The sequence below is a fragment of the Corapipo altera genome, unplaced genomic scaffold, assembly GCF_003945725.1.
Source record: "Corapipo altera isolate COAL_440 unplaced genomic scaffold, ASM394572v1 69, whole genome shotgun sequence".
Lineage (NCBI taxonomy): Eukaryota > Metazoa > Chordata > Aves > Passeriformes > Pipridae > Corapipo > Corapipo altera.
Genome location: NW_020884908.1, coordinates 5,361,020 through 5,377,007, shown reverse-complemented (window position 1 = coordinate 5,377,007; position 15,988 = coordinate 5,361,020). Strand labels below are relative to the sequence as shown.

Here is a 15,988-nt window from a genome sequence, read left to right as displayed (position 1 = left end):
TTAGCAGGACACTTTGGCAGGAGGAAGACTGTTAGATGTTCCTGCTGCAGCACATACCAGAGCAGCTCTCTGAACCTCTGTCAGGTGCAATGTCTCCTCAAGTGAGAACCTGCTCTTGCTGGTACCAACTAAAAGTGCCGTCCCAGCCTCAGGTAAGCCAGGCTGAGCCCAGGATCAGCAACCATTCTGACCCCAGGCAAACACCAAACCACAGCCCTGGGGAAAATCTGAGGACATAGAAGGAATTATGATTGTACAACAGTGGACTGCTCATTACAGAGGCCTGGGCACTGTGCAACAGATTTATACACACAGACTCACAAGCTCTCTGTGCTTATAAACTGAATATATACATTATACACACCATGTAACACACCAAGTGATAGGACAAAACCAGCACACTCCAAACACTGAGTACCTAATGATGTCAGTACAACACGGTGCTCTGCTGGGTGCTGCAAGGTCTTCAACCAGAGGCAAGGAAAAATGTGTGGAATGACTGCCTATGTGACTAAGTAACCCTGGACTAAAAGGAAAGGGATAAAAGTAATGAAGATAAGTGCTTCACACTGGAAAATGAAGATCAGGGCAGGCACCTCAGAAATTTTTTTTGCAAGGTGACTTAGTATCTTTTGCCTCTTTTGATTTTACAATTGTGTAGTTGGAAACATCTGTAGAATGAGAAATACTGCAGCAAGCCTGAAAAAAGACCAATTTTTCTCTGCCCATATTTCATTTCAACAGGGTGACCCGGAGGCCACAGAAGCTGCACACCTGATGTGAAAAGGAGGAAGGAGGTGGTCGGAACAAGACAACAAGACATGCTGGGACAGATCTTCACCTGCTGCCAACATGTCACCTGCAGTCCATGTCACAGCAGTGAAATGAGCTGGCTCAGAGCTCTGGTCCCCCCATGCCTCACTGGACACAGACTCCACCCAACAAGAGAAGTGGAAACACTTCCTTCAAGTATAAAACTATCTTGTGGTGTCTGAATATCTGACACCTCCTAGAAACAATAACCAAAACTTACAAAAATTACCATAAGTTAACGCTCTCTCCTTTCTCTAGCCTGCTTGGGACATTTTACATCTCCCTGTATACCATAAAGAGACAAGGGAGATCACAGCTTACTGAGACAACTTCAGCAGAGGGCACAAAAATCTTCATGTATTTATGAAGAAATAAACTGTCTTACACATCAGATCTTGAAGAGTAAACTGTTTGAAATTAGCTTATTTTCTTTATTTAAAAAAAAAAAGAAAAGAAATTCAAGTTGATGAGAGTCTCTCAGTATCAAAACTGTGCATCTTTTTCCCTCTTTTGTGCTCCTGTGAAGCACTGACACAGCAAAAAGAAAACAGTGCAGGGGACTGCTGCATGGTCCACAGAGACTGTACAGGCTTTGGACCCAATGGAGAAAGGTTCCCATCTGTCCAACAGCACGTGGCTCCAGCCTAGTCTGTCTCCTGGAGCTAGAGGATCACGGATGATGGCGGTGAGAGCATAAAGCCCTGCAAACCAGCACTGTCTCAAAGTTGTACAGCTACACTGAATGCCACTGGCATCAGAACCTAAACACTTCCGAAACTTCTGCCATATTTTTCACCCATTTCTCCTGAAGCACAGGGGAGTTTTGGGTGGCTGCAGCAGAGGAAGACAACAAGCCCTCTTTCTGTCTACCCAACAACATTGTGCGTTTGTTCCCCCACGTATTAACGTACAAGGGAGCCAACATGTGGCTCAGACTTACAGAGCTGCCAGGTCACTAAGGGTCCTGGGGAATACAGGTAGATATGGAACAACTGTGCAACCCCTCCAGCCTCAGGTGAAAGCCCAGAGCCTCGTCTATGTGACCAAAGTGATGTGCGGAGCTGCTGGGACTACAATCCCAAACGGCTGCCTCAGTGCCAACTGGAATAAAGGCAGGCAGCAGAACAGAGTCAGCCGTAAGCAACAACGGGGCGTTACGCACCAAGGGAGCAGTGGCACCTTCTAAACACTGGGAACAGAAGAGATGGACAAGACACTGAGTCAGCCTATGAACAGATGGATATGTTCTCCTGTGTCCAGATGATGGCAGGGAAAGATGGCTGTGGCAGGTCTTCAGGCCCACCTCCCGCTGGAAGCGAAGCTGCGGCTGAAGGAGAAGCTGACCTCGCCGTTCTTGTACTTGCCCCAAGCTCCAAAGGGCACTATGACAACTGTGCAGTTGTCTTCAGTGCCAAACTGCACTGCCTGAAAGGAGAAACGCAGTGTCAGCCCTGATGCTCCACTCTGGTATGCTCCAGAGTTTTCCACAGGATATGCCACCATCCAGAACCATGGTGAGACGCCGGCCGTGTCTGTCTATGCTGATGACATATTCAGCACAGGAACAAGCTGCAGTTACAGTGGACTGTGAGCTAAGCAAGTTAAAACCCAACAAGCATGCGGTGCCCAGAGAAGCCCTGGCATTACCTGCTCAGTAACAACGTGGGCAGCTTCAGCAGGATCATGGCACTGGCTTATGGAGTCGCAGATCTCCTGGCTGTTCACTATGAAGTTAATCCCGTCTGTGGTAAGGACCAGAAAGCTGTCGTCTGCGTGATGCAACTGCAATAAAGGCACACAGAATGCACAACAACGGGGTGAGTGCTGCAAGGCAGATTAACTGCCTTCATGTTGTTACACTCTGTTGCAAAGCACTTTTTCCAGGGGTACTGCCTGCTCTCCTGCTTTCTGTGCAAGGACTAACTGGAACCCCAATTCTTGGCTAGCCAAAGGCTGCACCTTGAATCCTCAGGTACATCCATGGCTCACACAATGTTCCCTGTACTGGAGGACAGTGTCTTAAGGTGCTTCCAGTTCTAGGAAGCCAAAAGACCAGATCTATTACAAAAGACCAGATACATTATCCAGTAAGCAAAATTCTTTCTGAAAGGCAGGATTTCAAGGGAGACATGATAGCACTGCAGTCACCTCCCTAAACCCTTCAGGCCTAGTGGGTGGCATTTTTATTAGGGCCAGTTGAATGTAAATTGGAAAAAAGTAACAAACAGAATGTGAGCTGAAAGGAGAGCCTTCCTGCCAAAGTGAAGGCAACTGTGCTGAATACCTTCTGGGTGGTTAATTTGTATTCCACACAACTACAGAGCTATGGTAAAATGCATCTAGCTGCCCTTTCCTCCTCCCCCTTTCCTCTCAACTGTGCAAACCTCTACCTATTCTACTTTTTTTGATGGTGGCCCATCCATATCCCACCTGGTTCTCAGTGATGGTTCTATACCAGCGTTCACCTCAAAGTTATTCATTTGACCACAAGACCCAAACAGACTAATTATTTCAGTAATAGATATCATGTTATCTTTCTTCCCTTATCATGTATTTTTCTGTGAGAAATGGGTTTTAGAAGTTGATCTGGTTGAATCTAGTACCAGATTCTTTTCTGTCTTTTTAGTGTTAATCTGAAACAACTTAATTAGAATTGCTCTCTGGTTACTTTAGTAAAAAGCAACGTGGCCATCAGGCTTCACCTTGGGCTCATGTCGTGTGGGTGCTGCCACCTGCATCAAACACCTATGATGCCCCTTAGTCCGAATGTTGCTGTCCCTGCTAACCAGACCTTCTTTTACCTGAACCCTTTTTGTTTCTGGCTGGGCTATCACACCACTGTTTTTAAGATCCAAATCTCCTATGCTCCGCGTCATTGCAAGTCTACCATTCACATGAGGTCGTCCCAGACTGTTCCAGGAAACGAAGCCACCGCACTTCTTAATCCTGTCCAGAGGCACAAAAGGAGAAGTGAACATGAGTTACTGTTTCACACCATTACCGCCCTCTCTATCACAATTTCTGTCCCTAGCTACAATGGGGAATGAGGTATGGAGCATCTAAGCTGGGAGACTGAGGGTTGGCTTTAGCTGTTAGAAGGTTCCATGGAAGGGATGTGTCTTGGTGGGATGAATCCTGACCTGGGAATCACAGTGCATTTCTTCAGGTCTTGGTTCTAACTTGGCAGTCTTGGACAAGTCTGAACAACGTAGTCATGGCTCTGTAGTGAATCTTAGTTATGCTGATCTTACTGCTGAGACAGTTTATGCTCATGGAGGGCTTTCCACACCAAAAGTCCTCTAAATGGAACCCAATGAGTTAACTGGAGTTGTACTGTTTACTGCCAGCTCAGAGGTGCCCTCAGAGCACTCTGTTCAACTCTCTACTTTCTTCCTGGCCCAACCCAGCAGCAGAACACAAGCCCATCCTGACTGGAGGCTGTGCTCTGGGAAGCCCCATCATCAGCCAGCAGGTACCTTTCCTTCTCCTCCTTTCTTTCTGGAGTATGGTCAATGGTGAGTTTCATGGCCTTTCCCTTTCGGCACAGCAGAGCACGGCTGTCTCCCACACTTGCCACCACCAGCTCAATGCCATCCCGGAGCAGAGCCACTGTTGCAGTGGTCCCAGAGTTCAGCAGCGTTGCTATAAATGTCATATGAAAGAGAGGTTTTAGCACTGCCTCAAAGCGTGGAACTGTTTATAGCAGAAACTGGTAAAATGAAGACAACATGTGCTCTACATAACCAGTAAGTAATTGCTTCTAAGTTTAAACTAAATCTACACATTAAAAAAAAAAAAAGAGCAAACATGCATGCATGTAGGACTGGGGAAAGAGAGAGGAAATGGAAAGTATTCCTGTGCAACAACATGGCTCCATGCAAACAGGGCAAGTGGAACAAAAGCACTGCAACTTACATGGGCATCCTTTCAGCCTGTAGCAAATAGTTTTTTCTGTCCCACTAGCTCAGCTCAAGTTACATTGATATTGTCCTTATCCCTGGGCACAGTGACTGCACAGGTAGCTCACCATAAAGGTGATGGCTCTTCCCTTCTGTTAGGTGGTGAAGCAGGCGATTGAGTAATAGTAATTGTAGCTCCATGTAGGTCACCAGAGGAAAAGCAATAGATCCCTCCTTTACCAGTCTGTGGCACCCTCCCATTGCTGTCAGAGCTGTTACACTCCCTCTCTGCTTCTCCCAGCCTTGCCAAGGGAAGAAGGGTTCAGCCAACAGACCACTGACCTTTTTCAGGGGGGAACACTACTCCCTTCAGATCCTGCCAATTTGCTGGAGGTGAAAAGGTGAAGCTGGATTCTGGGATTCTGCCTTGCCTGCAAACTGGCGCAGTCAGGTGGCAGTGGCTGCCCAGACAACCTGCCCCGGGGCACTGCTGGGATCATTTACAGGGTGTAGACTGACTGCCTAGAGGGCAAAACAGAGCCCTGGGTGCTGTGCTCCTTCTCTTACAGTGAGCTGAGCTGGCTGACTGCACTCAGGGCAAGTAAATTTAAGGGCTTTTCATTTAGATTTCTACAATGTTCAGGAATAAATAGAAGTGCTTGAAAAGAAGAAATGTGAGTCTGCATATTTTAGAAAAGATCTGTAGTTTTATCTGCAGTGAAGAAAATGTGAGAAGAACTGCTCAGCTTTCCTTTTTTTCTTTGCTTTTTGAAAGGAGTAGTCCCATTTTACAGCTAGTACCTTCCCTTCCTGCAAATTCTGCAAAGGTAACCCAGTGAGAGTTGCCTGGAAAGCAGCTACTCCAGCTGACTTGAGCTATTACAGTAAAATGTCTGGCCAGGACAAGCTATTGCCTGGAAAACATTTGCATTCACAGCCAAATCCCCTTGAAAGGCCCTCTGTGGGTCACCTGCATTCTGGGCTTTTCCAGTTCCAGTTTTTCAAAGCAAGCCAATTGGAGGTGAGTTTTGGGTTTACTTAGGAATGTAAAGCCCCAGTTATATTCCTGTTTTCATGTCACTAACAGTTAAATATCTTTCCATCACTGCTTCTGCAGAGCTCAGCTACAACTATCTGGCCCTGCAGGCCTGACTCCAGGGAATGGAGACAGATCTGAGACAGGACTGCATGTTTGATCCCAAGGAATGCCAGCCAGCCCCATCTCTAACCAGCTGCCAGCAAACAGCAACAGGAATGCAACTGCTCTGGGGTCTTGACAACCTCTTTTCCCAACCCTATGAGGCCTCAACACCCTGTAAGTAAAACAGAGCTGGGAGTAAATTGAAGTGCACAAAGCCCTGAAAGGTGCATTGAGCCTTGTTGTGCAGTGAAATCAGCGAGTTGATGGATCAAAAGGAAAAACACCCTCACAAAACAGTGTTAACTAAGCTTGTGTTATTATTTAAAACAGGTATTATTACTGCAGCAAGGACTTGGTTTAGCTGTACACTGAACCAGCACGTCCATCGTGAACATAAGCAAAGCCAAACCTTGGACTATGTCACGGCTGCCATGCAGGCTGTGATATTCCAAAATAGACACCGGCAGCTTTGGACTGTTCAGGCAAACACTGACATCTTGTTTCTAATTTGAAGCAAGGACTAGTTTGGTGCAGCCTCACTTTGAGGCACACTATGAAAGTGAGATGCTAACAAGTACCAGTGTGACTAGGAATTTCAGTGGAGCCAGTAAAATACCTGTTTTAGCCAACAGTTAAAAGAAGTGAAATAAAGAACCTACATAAAACTACCTTTTTTTTTAACAGAAAATACATTTTACTTAGACGTTAAAATTAATGCAGAATTGCTGCTACTTTCCCATTTCATTCTGTGGTTTTGGGACTATGCTGAGAAACACAAAGTATTTCTGAAAAAGTTGAGATCCGTAGCCTTTAATTCGTAGAAGACTGAGAACACTTGGACATTTGGGTGAATCTGCATCTTTTGAGTGCAAACGCCCAAAGAAAAGAGCTGCTATCACAAAATCAAGTGATGGTATTAAAGGACAAGTCAAGATATTTTCCAGAATTGTGGTAATAATGGACATAGTGACTTGATAGTTTATTAGTTAAATAGCACTTCTAGAAAAAACACAAATGCTGCTCATGATCTCTTCTTGGAACCAGTTCATGATCTGGGTAGGGATGCAAGAACATGGATGCAGCATTATGTGATTTCTAGCACAACTCCAACCCACAGGAATGATGATGGGAAAACATTTCTAATGCTTTACAACAACTGCTGCTAGTTTATTTAACAATACAAAATATGTTGCATCAGCATATGTATTGACTTTAACAATTAAAGAGTTTATTTTGTTTTCCTAACAATATCACTATAAAACTAAGATCTTTCAATAGGTTCTTAACACTCACTGGACAACTTTTACTGCAAGTCATCTCAACTAATGTGACAAAGAGGATGTGGGAACCTTCCAGTAGTCCAGGCTAGGAACCGCCGGACTCCTTCACCTGGGACAAAATTAAGCAGATCTCTCTTTCCACTGAAGCCCAGCACATGTCCAGGGCCTCCAGTTCTAGAGCTGCTGACCAGGTACAGTGTCTGCCACAAATAACACGCACACAGAGGCAAATAGGAAATTCACCCAGGGACTTTGTTCAAACAAAATAAACCTGCAACACTGGAGATGAAAGAGTAAGGGCTGCAGAACAGGGGAGGTATCACTCTCACGTTTGCCTGCACTGTCTGTGCAGGTCAGATGGGAAGCGCTTCAGGCTTACATGTGCACCTGTGGCCACAGATAAATCAGCCTTGGTGTTTCTGGGGGTGTTTCTTGCCACTGTTCTTACCTTCTTTCTATAACTGTGTGACAAAACCATTTTAAATTCAGCCAAAATAAAATCTACATTTTTTTCCCCCCTGTGCAGATAAATAATCAACCAACAAATCAACCAAAGAATTTTATCAATGCTAGAGGGCCAGCTACCTCATATATGGTAAGAGTGGCCACTTTGAAGAACATCTTTAGTACAGAATATGGCCAAATCTGTTTCCTCAATTTATTTATATATATATATAAAACACCAAAATAGGGAGTCCAAACCAGTGCCAACTGAAATGGGGCCATCTTAAAGGCACTGAATAGAAGTATATGAATTGTTCTGACCCATGGGAAATATGCAAAATTAACACCCCTTTAATATTGTAATTAGTAGCTTCTAACTTGATTAGGTTATAATCAGGGTCCTTGGATTAAAAGGCTTCCTTTGCAATGTTGATGGATTTAGGAAATACTTAAGTACAATTTCTGCAGCTCTCCCTTTTCCTCAGTGTTGCAGGTTAACATATGTAAAGAAATAAAAATCATTTTTTGAATGGCAACTTGAAAAAAAACAACGAACCCAAACCCCACTACTTTTAAAATTTAATTATTTTTAAATAACTTTTGCTGTTTGCTCAGCATAAAAATGTTCAAGAGGTGCCTTTCAAACCTAGACACACCAGTTAATACCTGGCTATGTTTTAGTAAGATGGCTATTCCAGAAGTGAGTGGTCAATGTGGTTAGAGCTGGATGCACTGACTGTGGAGGTTGATGGACAGACCACCTGTAGTTTTCTCTGAGCAGTGGCTCACAGTGAACAAAAGCAGTAACAATACCTTGTGTGACTGCACTGAGCCAGCAAAAGGGTTTATCTTACATTTCTCCAGGGAAATGCTCTAATTCCCTCAAGCACACAATTCACATTCTTATTTCAGTCCTTGCTGAGTAAAGCTATTCAGCCTTTACATTTTCTGTTTTTATGGCTGGTCAAAAATATCCAAAAATTCTGCCTATCTGAGGCAGTTGTCCCATGGATAATGACATTGGTTGGATGTGAGCTTCCTTTGCTGTGCCCTATACCTAAGTTTAGCTGTGACTTGAAAGTGACTGGATATATTTAAATGTGTGGAAGGGAATGAAAATGCATTTTTGAAGAGACACCAAACACCAAGCTCCAGGGCTCAGGCGTATCTCCAAGCTGTTAATGATTAGACAGGATTTAGGCAGAGGACAGATTATCCCAGACATGCCTACAGCAACTTTCTTATGCTTTTGTGTGAAGCAACAGGTACAGATCACTGTCAGAGTGACAGTCTCCAGCAGGCCAGCACAGCCCTCCAACAGCACTAGTGAACTGTATGCCAAACACAGTAGCAAGTACCTTTTTTGTCTTGAAGACATAGCTAGGGGCTCCAACAAGGCACATCTCTAGTTCTGTTAAATTTGTGCCATTATGTGAGGTTTTTACCCCTTAAATAGAAAATATAAACAATGCCTTAAACACGCAGTCTTGGCTACAGGGATTTGTCCCAGGACTTAGGTTCCTTCAAACACCCAGGTACACACCCAGGTCAAATTTGGCTGTGTGTTAGCAAAGACCTGGACATCCTCAACATGCACTGTTGTTGGTTTTGGGGTTTTTTTTGCAGACACAGCGAAAGGAACGAGCCCTGGAAGGGCCATTTACTGGAACAAGACTAAGCTATCATTCCCCACTTCATCAGCTGTGGCCAGGTTTCTAAAGGAGGTCAGTCTTGGGGACCATCCAGCATATCCCAGACACACCATTGCACAACCAGCCACCATCTTCAAGATATTCTAGCAACTGTCTGGACTGTCACATCTAGAATAGCCACAATTAATCAGACATTTTGCTGGCAAACTGAATCAGTTTGGAATTAGGCTTCTAACAGACACATGCCAAGCACTGAAATTTTATGTAACTTTCAAAACATGAGCAACAACAAAAATATCCACACAAAGCAGCCAAAACATGGTATTGAATTATTTTAGCAACAGATATGCAACAAGTTTAATCTGTTCATAAATCCGTACCCTGTTACTCCATTCTTTGCCTTAGAGCTTGATTTTCAGCCAAGAGCACTGGGCACTTAGATCCCACAGGCTCCTTCAAGAGCTTGCAGGTGCTCAGCCTACCTGACAAACACTGAGTGCCTGCCAGAGTGTGGCCCTTGTGGATGTCTGACAATGCTTTTACCTTCTATTTTGCTTGACCTCAAGCTTTTTTATTAAGAGGTCTTGTCCAGTATCCTGATAACCATTGCATAAGTTTGCTGGCATTAGGCAGCACCAGTTAGTTAAATGATATGAAAAAAAATCCTACAAGCAGTTCTAAAATGCTCAGCTTGCTGCACAACTTGTCTATGAAATATTGTTCTAATCCAGTTCTGTAAGTCTCAGGTACAAAATATTCTAATTGGAAACCATTTTCAGAATAACAGAATAATATATCAAACACAGTTCTCAATCCTTCTCCTCAAGGAGCCACTCTGACACTTAGCAGAGGTTACTGCAATGAGCCGAACCAGGAGTTGTCCTACTCACAGGGGGCAGGGAGGGGGATGAATAGATCTTCATGTTAATGAAAATTAAAGGTTCTGATCCAGGAAAGCACATAAACTAGCATTCAAATGCTGTCTTGGATTTGTGCTTTTAAGAAAACATATTTGCAAGGAGGCTCTAGGATAAAAAGCACGTCTGCTCTACCGATGAGTCTCTCATGAGCTCGGTTAAAACTCACCCCATAGATCAAAAGTGACTCCTGACTTTTTTACCACTGAAATACAATGGGAAAATGAAATTTATAGATTTAATACCTTTAAGGGCTGCATTTCAGGACTGAAGAATTTTTTCCTGATACCTTAGCCTGTACCAAGGAAGAGGAAAAGTATGTATCCCTCACAGTGCTGCAACAGTCAGGCTACCTGTGTCCTGCCAGGAAATAATTTGAGTCTACCTAGATTCATCTAGCAGTTAAAGTGCAGGAAGCCATTCCATTATTTGATTGTAGTCATTCCCTGCTTAAGAAAAGCAGCTTGAGAATACAGTATCACTTCAGTCCCTAGAGAGCTTGTTGGTTTCCAGTCTTTCTTGGAGAGAAGACTTCTACAGTTTCCATTCTGGAACAACCTCAGTCATTTTGCCAGAGCCTGCACCAGCACTGGGACAGGTGTTTTGTTTGTTTGGGGTGGGGAAGGTGGTTGGGGTCTTTTCATTGTTGTGTTTGTTGGTGTTTGTTTTTTCTTTTTAATTGGGCTTGTTTGTTTCGTGGGGTTTGTTTTAAGATTGGCTAAACTGACTCTCAAAATTTTATCTCGTAGCCAAGAAAACTCCTGTGACAGAACTGGGACAGGCACCTCTATCTCCCTTCCCAAGTTACTCTCTATAAACTCCAGTTGCTGGAACTGGAACTTCAGATGTACTTAATCTCCAGACACATACACAAGAACTTTATTAAAAGCCAGGATTACAGAGTCTAAAAGGGCTGGTGCCAGCTTTAACCACAGCCTTACCACAGCCAAACTTGTTTTCCTCTTCACTGCTTTTTTCCCTTTCACACTCAGCTACTCCTGTGATTCTGTTTGTGCAGAAGCAATATCAGTTGCATTAATTGTGGCTTATGTTCCTCCTCAGGTGCAGCAGCCAAGTTAGAAAGGGGAACTTTGACATTGCTGCTTTTAAACCATAGGAATAACAGCTTCAAAACAAACAAACAAACATATAAAAACACCACTTCTCCCACACACAAAAAACCCAAACAAAACCAACCCCCTTCCACATTTCTTGCACAACAAAATTATGGTCCTTGCAAATCTAAATTGCTCTTTGCTACCTTGACAAACACTGTCCTTGACAGAATCACATGAAGAGAAATTCACTAATGATTATGCTAACGTTCAGATTCGTAACTCCCAAGGTAAATTTGATTGAGACTTTTGGTAGCTATTTCATTTTAAGGAGGTGTAAACCATAATTGTTTCATTTGCAGTTAAGTGATCAGAGCTAAATCCTGTGTTAAGTAAAACTGGTTTCAAGCACTTTTCTGGACATTTTACTGCAATACTACTGAGCAAATAAGACATACTTTATTGTCCACACCCATATGAATAGAATATCTTTTTACCTACCATCAGCAGAGAGATTAGCATGCCTTTCATAGGCTTTGTTTATTTCTAGAAAAGCTTTGCTCAAAACATTCTCCAAGTTCTCCTCCTCAGCAAGAAATTCCCTGGAAACAAACAAGCAAACAAAAAACTAAACTTCTCTCCAAGAAATACACATCTTGATCAATCTGCTTCATACTCCTATCTCCTCCTTGCACACATTGAATAATGCTGCATTTCAGTGAAAAGGTAACATGGTTTTTACTAATGACCTGCACTGGAAGCATAATCTTGTAATTCTGCAAGTATGTAAGTTCCTCTTCCAACATCCAGGGATGGGATAGAGAGAAAAGAGTGTAAGCAAACTGCAGGTCAGCAATCACAGTGACCTCATGTGAAAACAGTCAATTCACACTCTCCCTGTGTTCCCAGTCATTTCCTGGATGGTGAGTACAATCGTGTTTTTCTCTCGTGTTTGTGGGCTTGCTCCATAGGGCAGGCACCACACAGAATAAGTAGTTCATAGCATGTTTGTTCCACCTGATGCTCCTGCTGTCCCGTTAGGACAGGTGGCTACATAATCTAGGAAGATTAACAACAAGGTAAAACCCTCCGATTCTCTCTCAGTCCTAAGGAAGGAATCTCTGCTGAAATTTATTTGACACACATTCCCTTGATGTGCACTTACTTAATATATTTTTCCATGTACTTATCACAGAAGTCAGCTGCTGCTGCCCCACCATGTCCATCGTATACTGCAAAGTACAGGATATCCTCCGTCAGCTGAGAATAATCGAACCGGTCTTCGTTCTCCTTGCGCTTCCCGATGTGGCTCGCGCAGCCCACGTTGGTCAGGCTCACTTTAGGAATCGGCTTCCCATACTTTATGCTTGGTGGGAGGAGAATAGGCTCGTCAATGCGATTGTCCCAGATGCCAAAGGTGTCCCATGTGGTCGGCCGGCCGCTCCCGTCCGGATCGAAGCGGGAAGCATGGCGCTCAGAGCTGGAGACGTAGCAGGCGCCTGTTGGGCGCTTCTCGTCTTGCAAGAGGCGGGATGTGAGCACGGCTCTCCTTCTTACTTGATACCCTCCATTTCGTACCAAATTAATTAAAGTAGCTGTTGACATAACTTGTCTTCACAGAGATTCTCAGGGAAAAAAGATCAGGAGTAAAAGATACTGCAGCTGCTGGAATGTCTTGGAGAACAATGAGGAAACTGATCAGGAAACAAGAAGCGCGGGAAAGGAGAATTTTCAGTTACATCATTCAGGAAACAATGTCACCCTCAGAGCCTGCTAATCATGCCAAGCACAGCTCTGCCTGGAAGCAAGTCCAGGGCGGTCTGTGTGACTCACTGACAAACTATCCTGCACTCAGCAGCCCACATCTAACCCGAGTGCTGCAGGCAGAACAAGGTAAGGCATTCCTGCTGGCCACCTGCAAAATGACATCCCCAATTTTCCATGGTTGGGGTGGTTATGATGGAGCAAATGAGAGTGACAATGATTTTACTAAAATATGTGTATGTGAAAATATGAGATAAGGTTGTGAAAATGAGCTTATCATACGTGCTTTCCAAACATCTGCACTGTGGCTCCCCGGGGAAAAGGGGGGAGAAATGTACTTGCTTAGATTTTAAAGCCTTTTTTCATCTGCATGGGATATTCAGTTCTGTCACGTTTATGGAGGTCTTGAACAATACTTTTCAACACAAACCTGCAAAGTTAATTGTGATTTTTTTTTTGCACTGAGAATGACCACTAAGAGTGTATCCTTGGACATCCGTAACTGCACCCACAATCTTCCCCCTCAAGCAAATCCCATGTAGGTATTTGCTCTTCTGTCTAGCCTGAAGTTTTCTGCCACATAACCCTGAAGTGGATTCCTTTGGCTAACATAGGCAAGCAAGATCTTCTACTGGCTTCTCAGCTCTCTTTTGCAGTCCAGATAAATTAAAACATTCCCCTTGGCTCAGCACAGACAAAAATTCACTAATGATGACTCATCTAGTATGCTGAAAAATGTTCAAAGATTGGCTTATTTGACCTTTTGTAGAGAAATAGCTAACTCAGTGAAACTCTGGGATGCAGTTTGTGGTAACTACGTGTTGTTGCACCAGAGTAATTTGAACTGGACCATCAGATCACTGTAACTAATCATGCAAAATTTTAAGTGAGGGATTTCTAACTTAATTGCTTAAAGTTTGCTGAGAGCAAAATTATGAGTGAAAGGTATTATATGCCATAATAAAGGAACTAAAAATATCCAGGTTTATGGTGAATGCAAAAAAAAAAAAAAAAAAAAGGCACCAGAGTAGTCTGACATAATCTAGCAGCAAAGAGCAACACGTGTACCCCAGAGACATTGTAATTCTGGGCTGGCGTGCCTGGCTCTGGTACTTTCCCCAAGCCTGTCACAAGTGTATCTGTAGATCCGAAATATTTTTTAAAACTGTGTTTTTAAATAGCTGCATAAAATCCGTGTGCTTGTAAAAAACATGCAGTCGAAGGTAACTTAGTAAGTGGCTGCTTTAGTAGAAAATGGCAGTGACACAGCTTTTGGGAGGTATTCATTAAACTTGTTCACAGCTCAAAGCATGTTGCTTTAGATGTTCTTGGTTTACCTTTCATGCAATTTCTGCATGGAAAGAGGAAAGGTTTCTTTACTTAGCACTTAAAAGTTAACTCGTGACTTGATAAAAGGCTGAATGTTCTGGAAATCACTGTTGTTGCATCAGTTGAATGTGGAACCACTTGGAATTTTAAGATTTTCCATTTTACTGCAGGGTGATGGCAATATCACATCCTTATTTCAGTGTACTTACAGGTATTTAAAAACTGATTTACTTCCTCAAGTTGCTTTTTCTTTCCTGTTAGCCTTGAATCGTAACAACAGCACCTTAACTTCCTTCTGTGAAGCACAGCACTAGCAAATTGAAAGCCTGCCAATTAACAAAACCCACACTCGTTTTCACTTCTGTCACTTTGAGAAGAGGACATGAAATGCTACTTATATTTAGATTCCTCTGTATCCACAGCATGAATCAGAGGATCAGTCCAAATTCACAAGCTAATTAATGCATTTGTTCCCTATCAAATTCAACTCTCGGAAGGCCTCTTATTCCAGCCAAAAATAAATGCTGACGACAGTTTTGGTTTTCAAGCGTCTCTGCAAGTCAGGAGCAGGAACCTGCTCTTCAGTTTCTGTTATGTAAACAGTGTTGCTTTTAGCTGGACATACAACAGTCTGTGCTTTGCTAGCTGCTATGTCTGCAAACACGAACTGAGGTATTGAAAAGGGAGAGGGGCACTGCTGCTAAAGCCCAAGTGCAAGATGGACAGTTCTAGATGGAAAACTGCTTTGAGGCTCTCCATCTGATCTTGTTCACCTGTACGCATTTAACTCGGAGAAACAGTTCCTGCAGGCAGGAAGGGAAATAGAATGCTCAAGGCAGTGAGCGATTAAAACTGCAGTTCGACATGCGTGGTGCCCCTTTTTACAGGCTGGCTGCTGCTCGGCAGATGGAAATTTTCCAGGCTGCCAGAAGAAAAAGGGGGGAAAAAAAAGGAAGCCCGGAAGAAAGCGAAGGCATGCCTGCTGCTCCGGGGGATCCAACGTATGTGAAAAGGAATGTACAACTCCAAGTGCACTTGCCTCGCGTGCCTTCCAAACCCCACAGATGCAGGCGGGACCGAAGGGTATGTTAACTGTTATCTTAAGATCGACTTAAATCAGAGAGCTGGTTTGTTGTTTTTTTTTTTTTTTTTTTAATTGGGAAAAAATCAACCCCCCCCCCCCCCGCCTCGACAGCGAACTGCACACATACAGCAGCAATTTAAAGACGACTCCGCTGCAATATACTAATCACGAATGACTAGTTTACTGATCACAGAACCGGGTTTATTCTGTGCATCGTGACAAAAGCTGCGCGGTTCGTCGGGCAGGGCCGTTCAAGCCCCCTCTCCCTGCCATTCCCAGCCCCGCTCCCTGCCATTCCCAGCCCCTCTCCGTGCCGTGCCAGCCCCGGGGGAACAGCGGCGGCCCTGCCGCGGCCCTTCCCGCCCAGCAGCCGCAGGGAGAGGCTTCCGCGCCGCGGATCCCGCCCCGCTCCCCGCGGCGCCCTCCCCTCGCTCTCCCCCAGCCCCGGCGCTGCCCCGGGGGTCGGTCCGGCCCGGCCCGGGGAGCGGCGGCTCTTACCTCCTCCCGCGCCCGGGCACCGGCGGCAGCGCCCCAGCGGTGCGAGAGCGGCGCGTCCCCCCGGCCGAGGCTGCGAGCGCTGCCCCGCTGCCGCCGCCGGCTGCGCCCCGGC

The 15,988-nt window shown here is 44.4% G+C and overlaps 1 protein-coding gene across 2 annotated transcripts in view; it reads right to left on the bottom strand.

Moving 5' to 3' along the window:
- Positions 1-288: 288 nt before the first annotated feature.
- The window catches only part of PPM1K (protein phosphatase, Mg2+/Mn2+ dependent 1K), a 16,681-nt gene continuing 981 nt past the window's right edge, over positions 289-15,988 (bottom strand). The window contains exons 1-7 of one of the 2 annotated variants that reach the window (XM_027652736.1): positions 15,877-15,966; positions 12,367-12,895; positions 11,703-11,803; positions 4,290-4,455; positions 3,615-3,759; positions 2,461-2,595; positions 289-2,238 (exon numbers count right to left, since the gene is read on the bottom strand). In XM_027652736.1, the coding sequence (XP_027508537.1) occupies positions 2,107-2,238; positions 2,461-2,595; positions 3,615-3,759; positions 4,290-4,455; positions 11,703-11,803; positions 12,367-12,806 (1,119 nt within the window). In that variant the 5' untranslated portion in view covers positions 12,807-12,895; positions 15,877-15,966 and the 3' untranslated portion in view covers positions 289-2,106. Of the gene's footprint in view, positions 2,239-2,460; positions 2,596-3,614; positions 3,760-4,289; positions 4,456-11,702; positions 11,804-12,366; positions 12,896-15,876; positions 15,967-15,988 lie in introns of those variants that run through there. The other variant, XM_027652737.1, reaches the window with a different exon arrangement.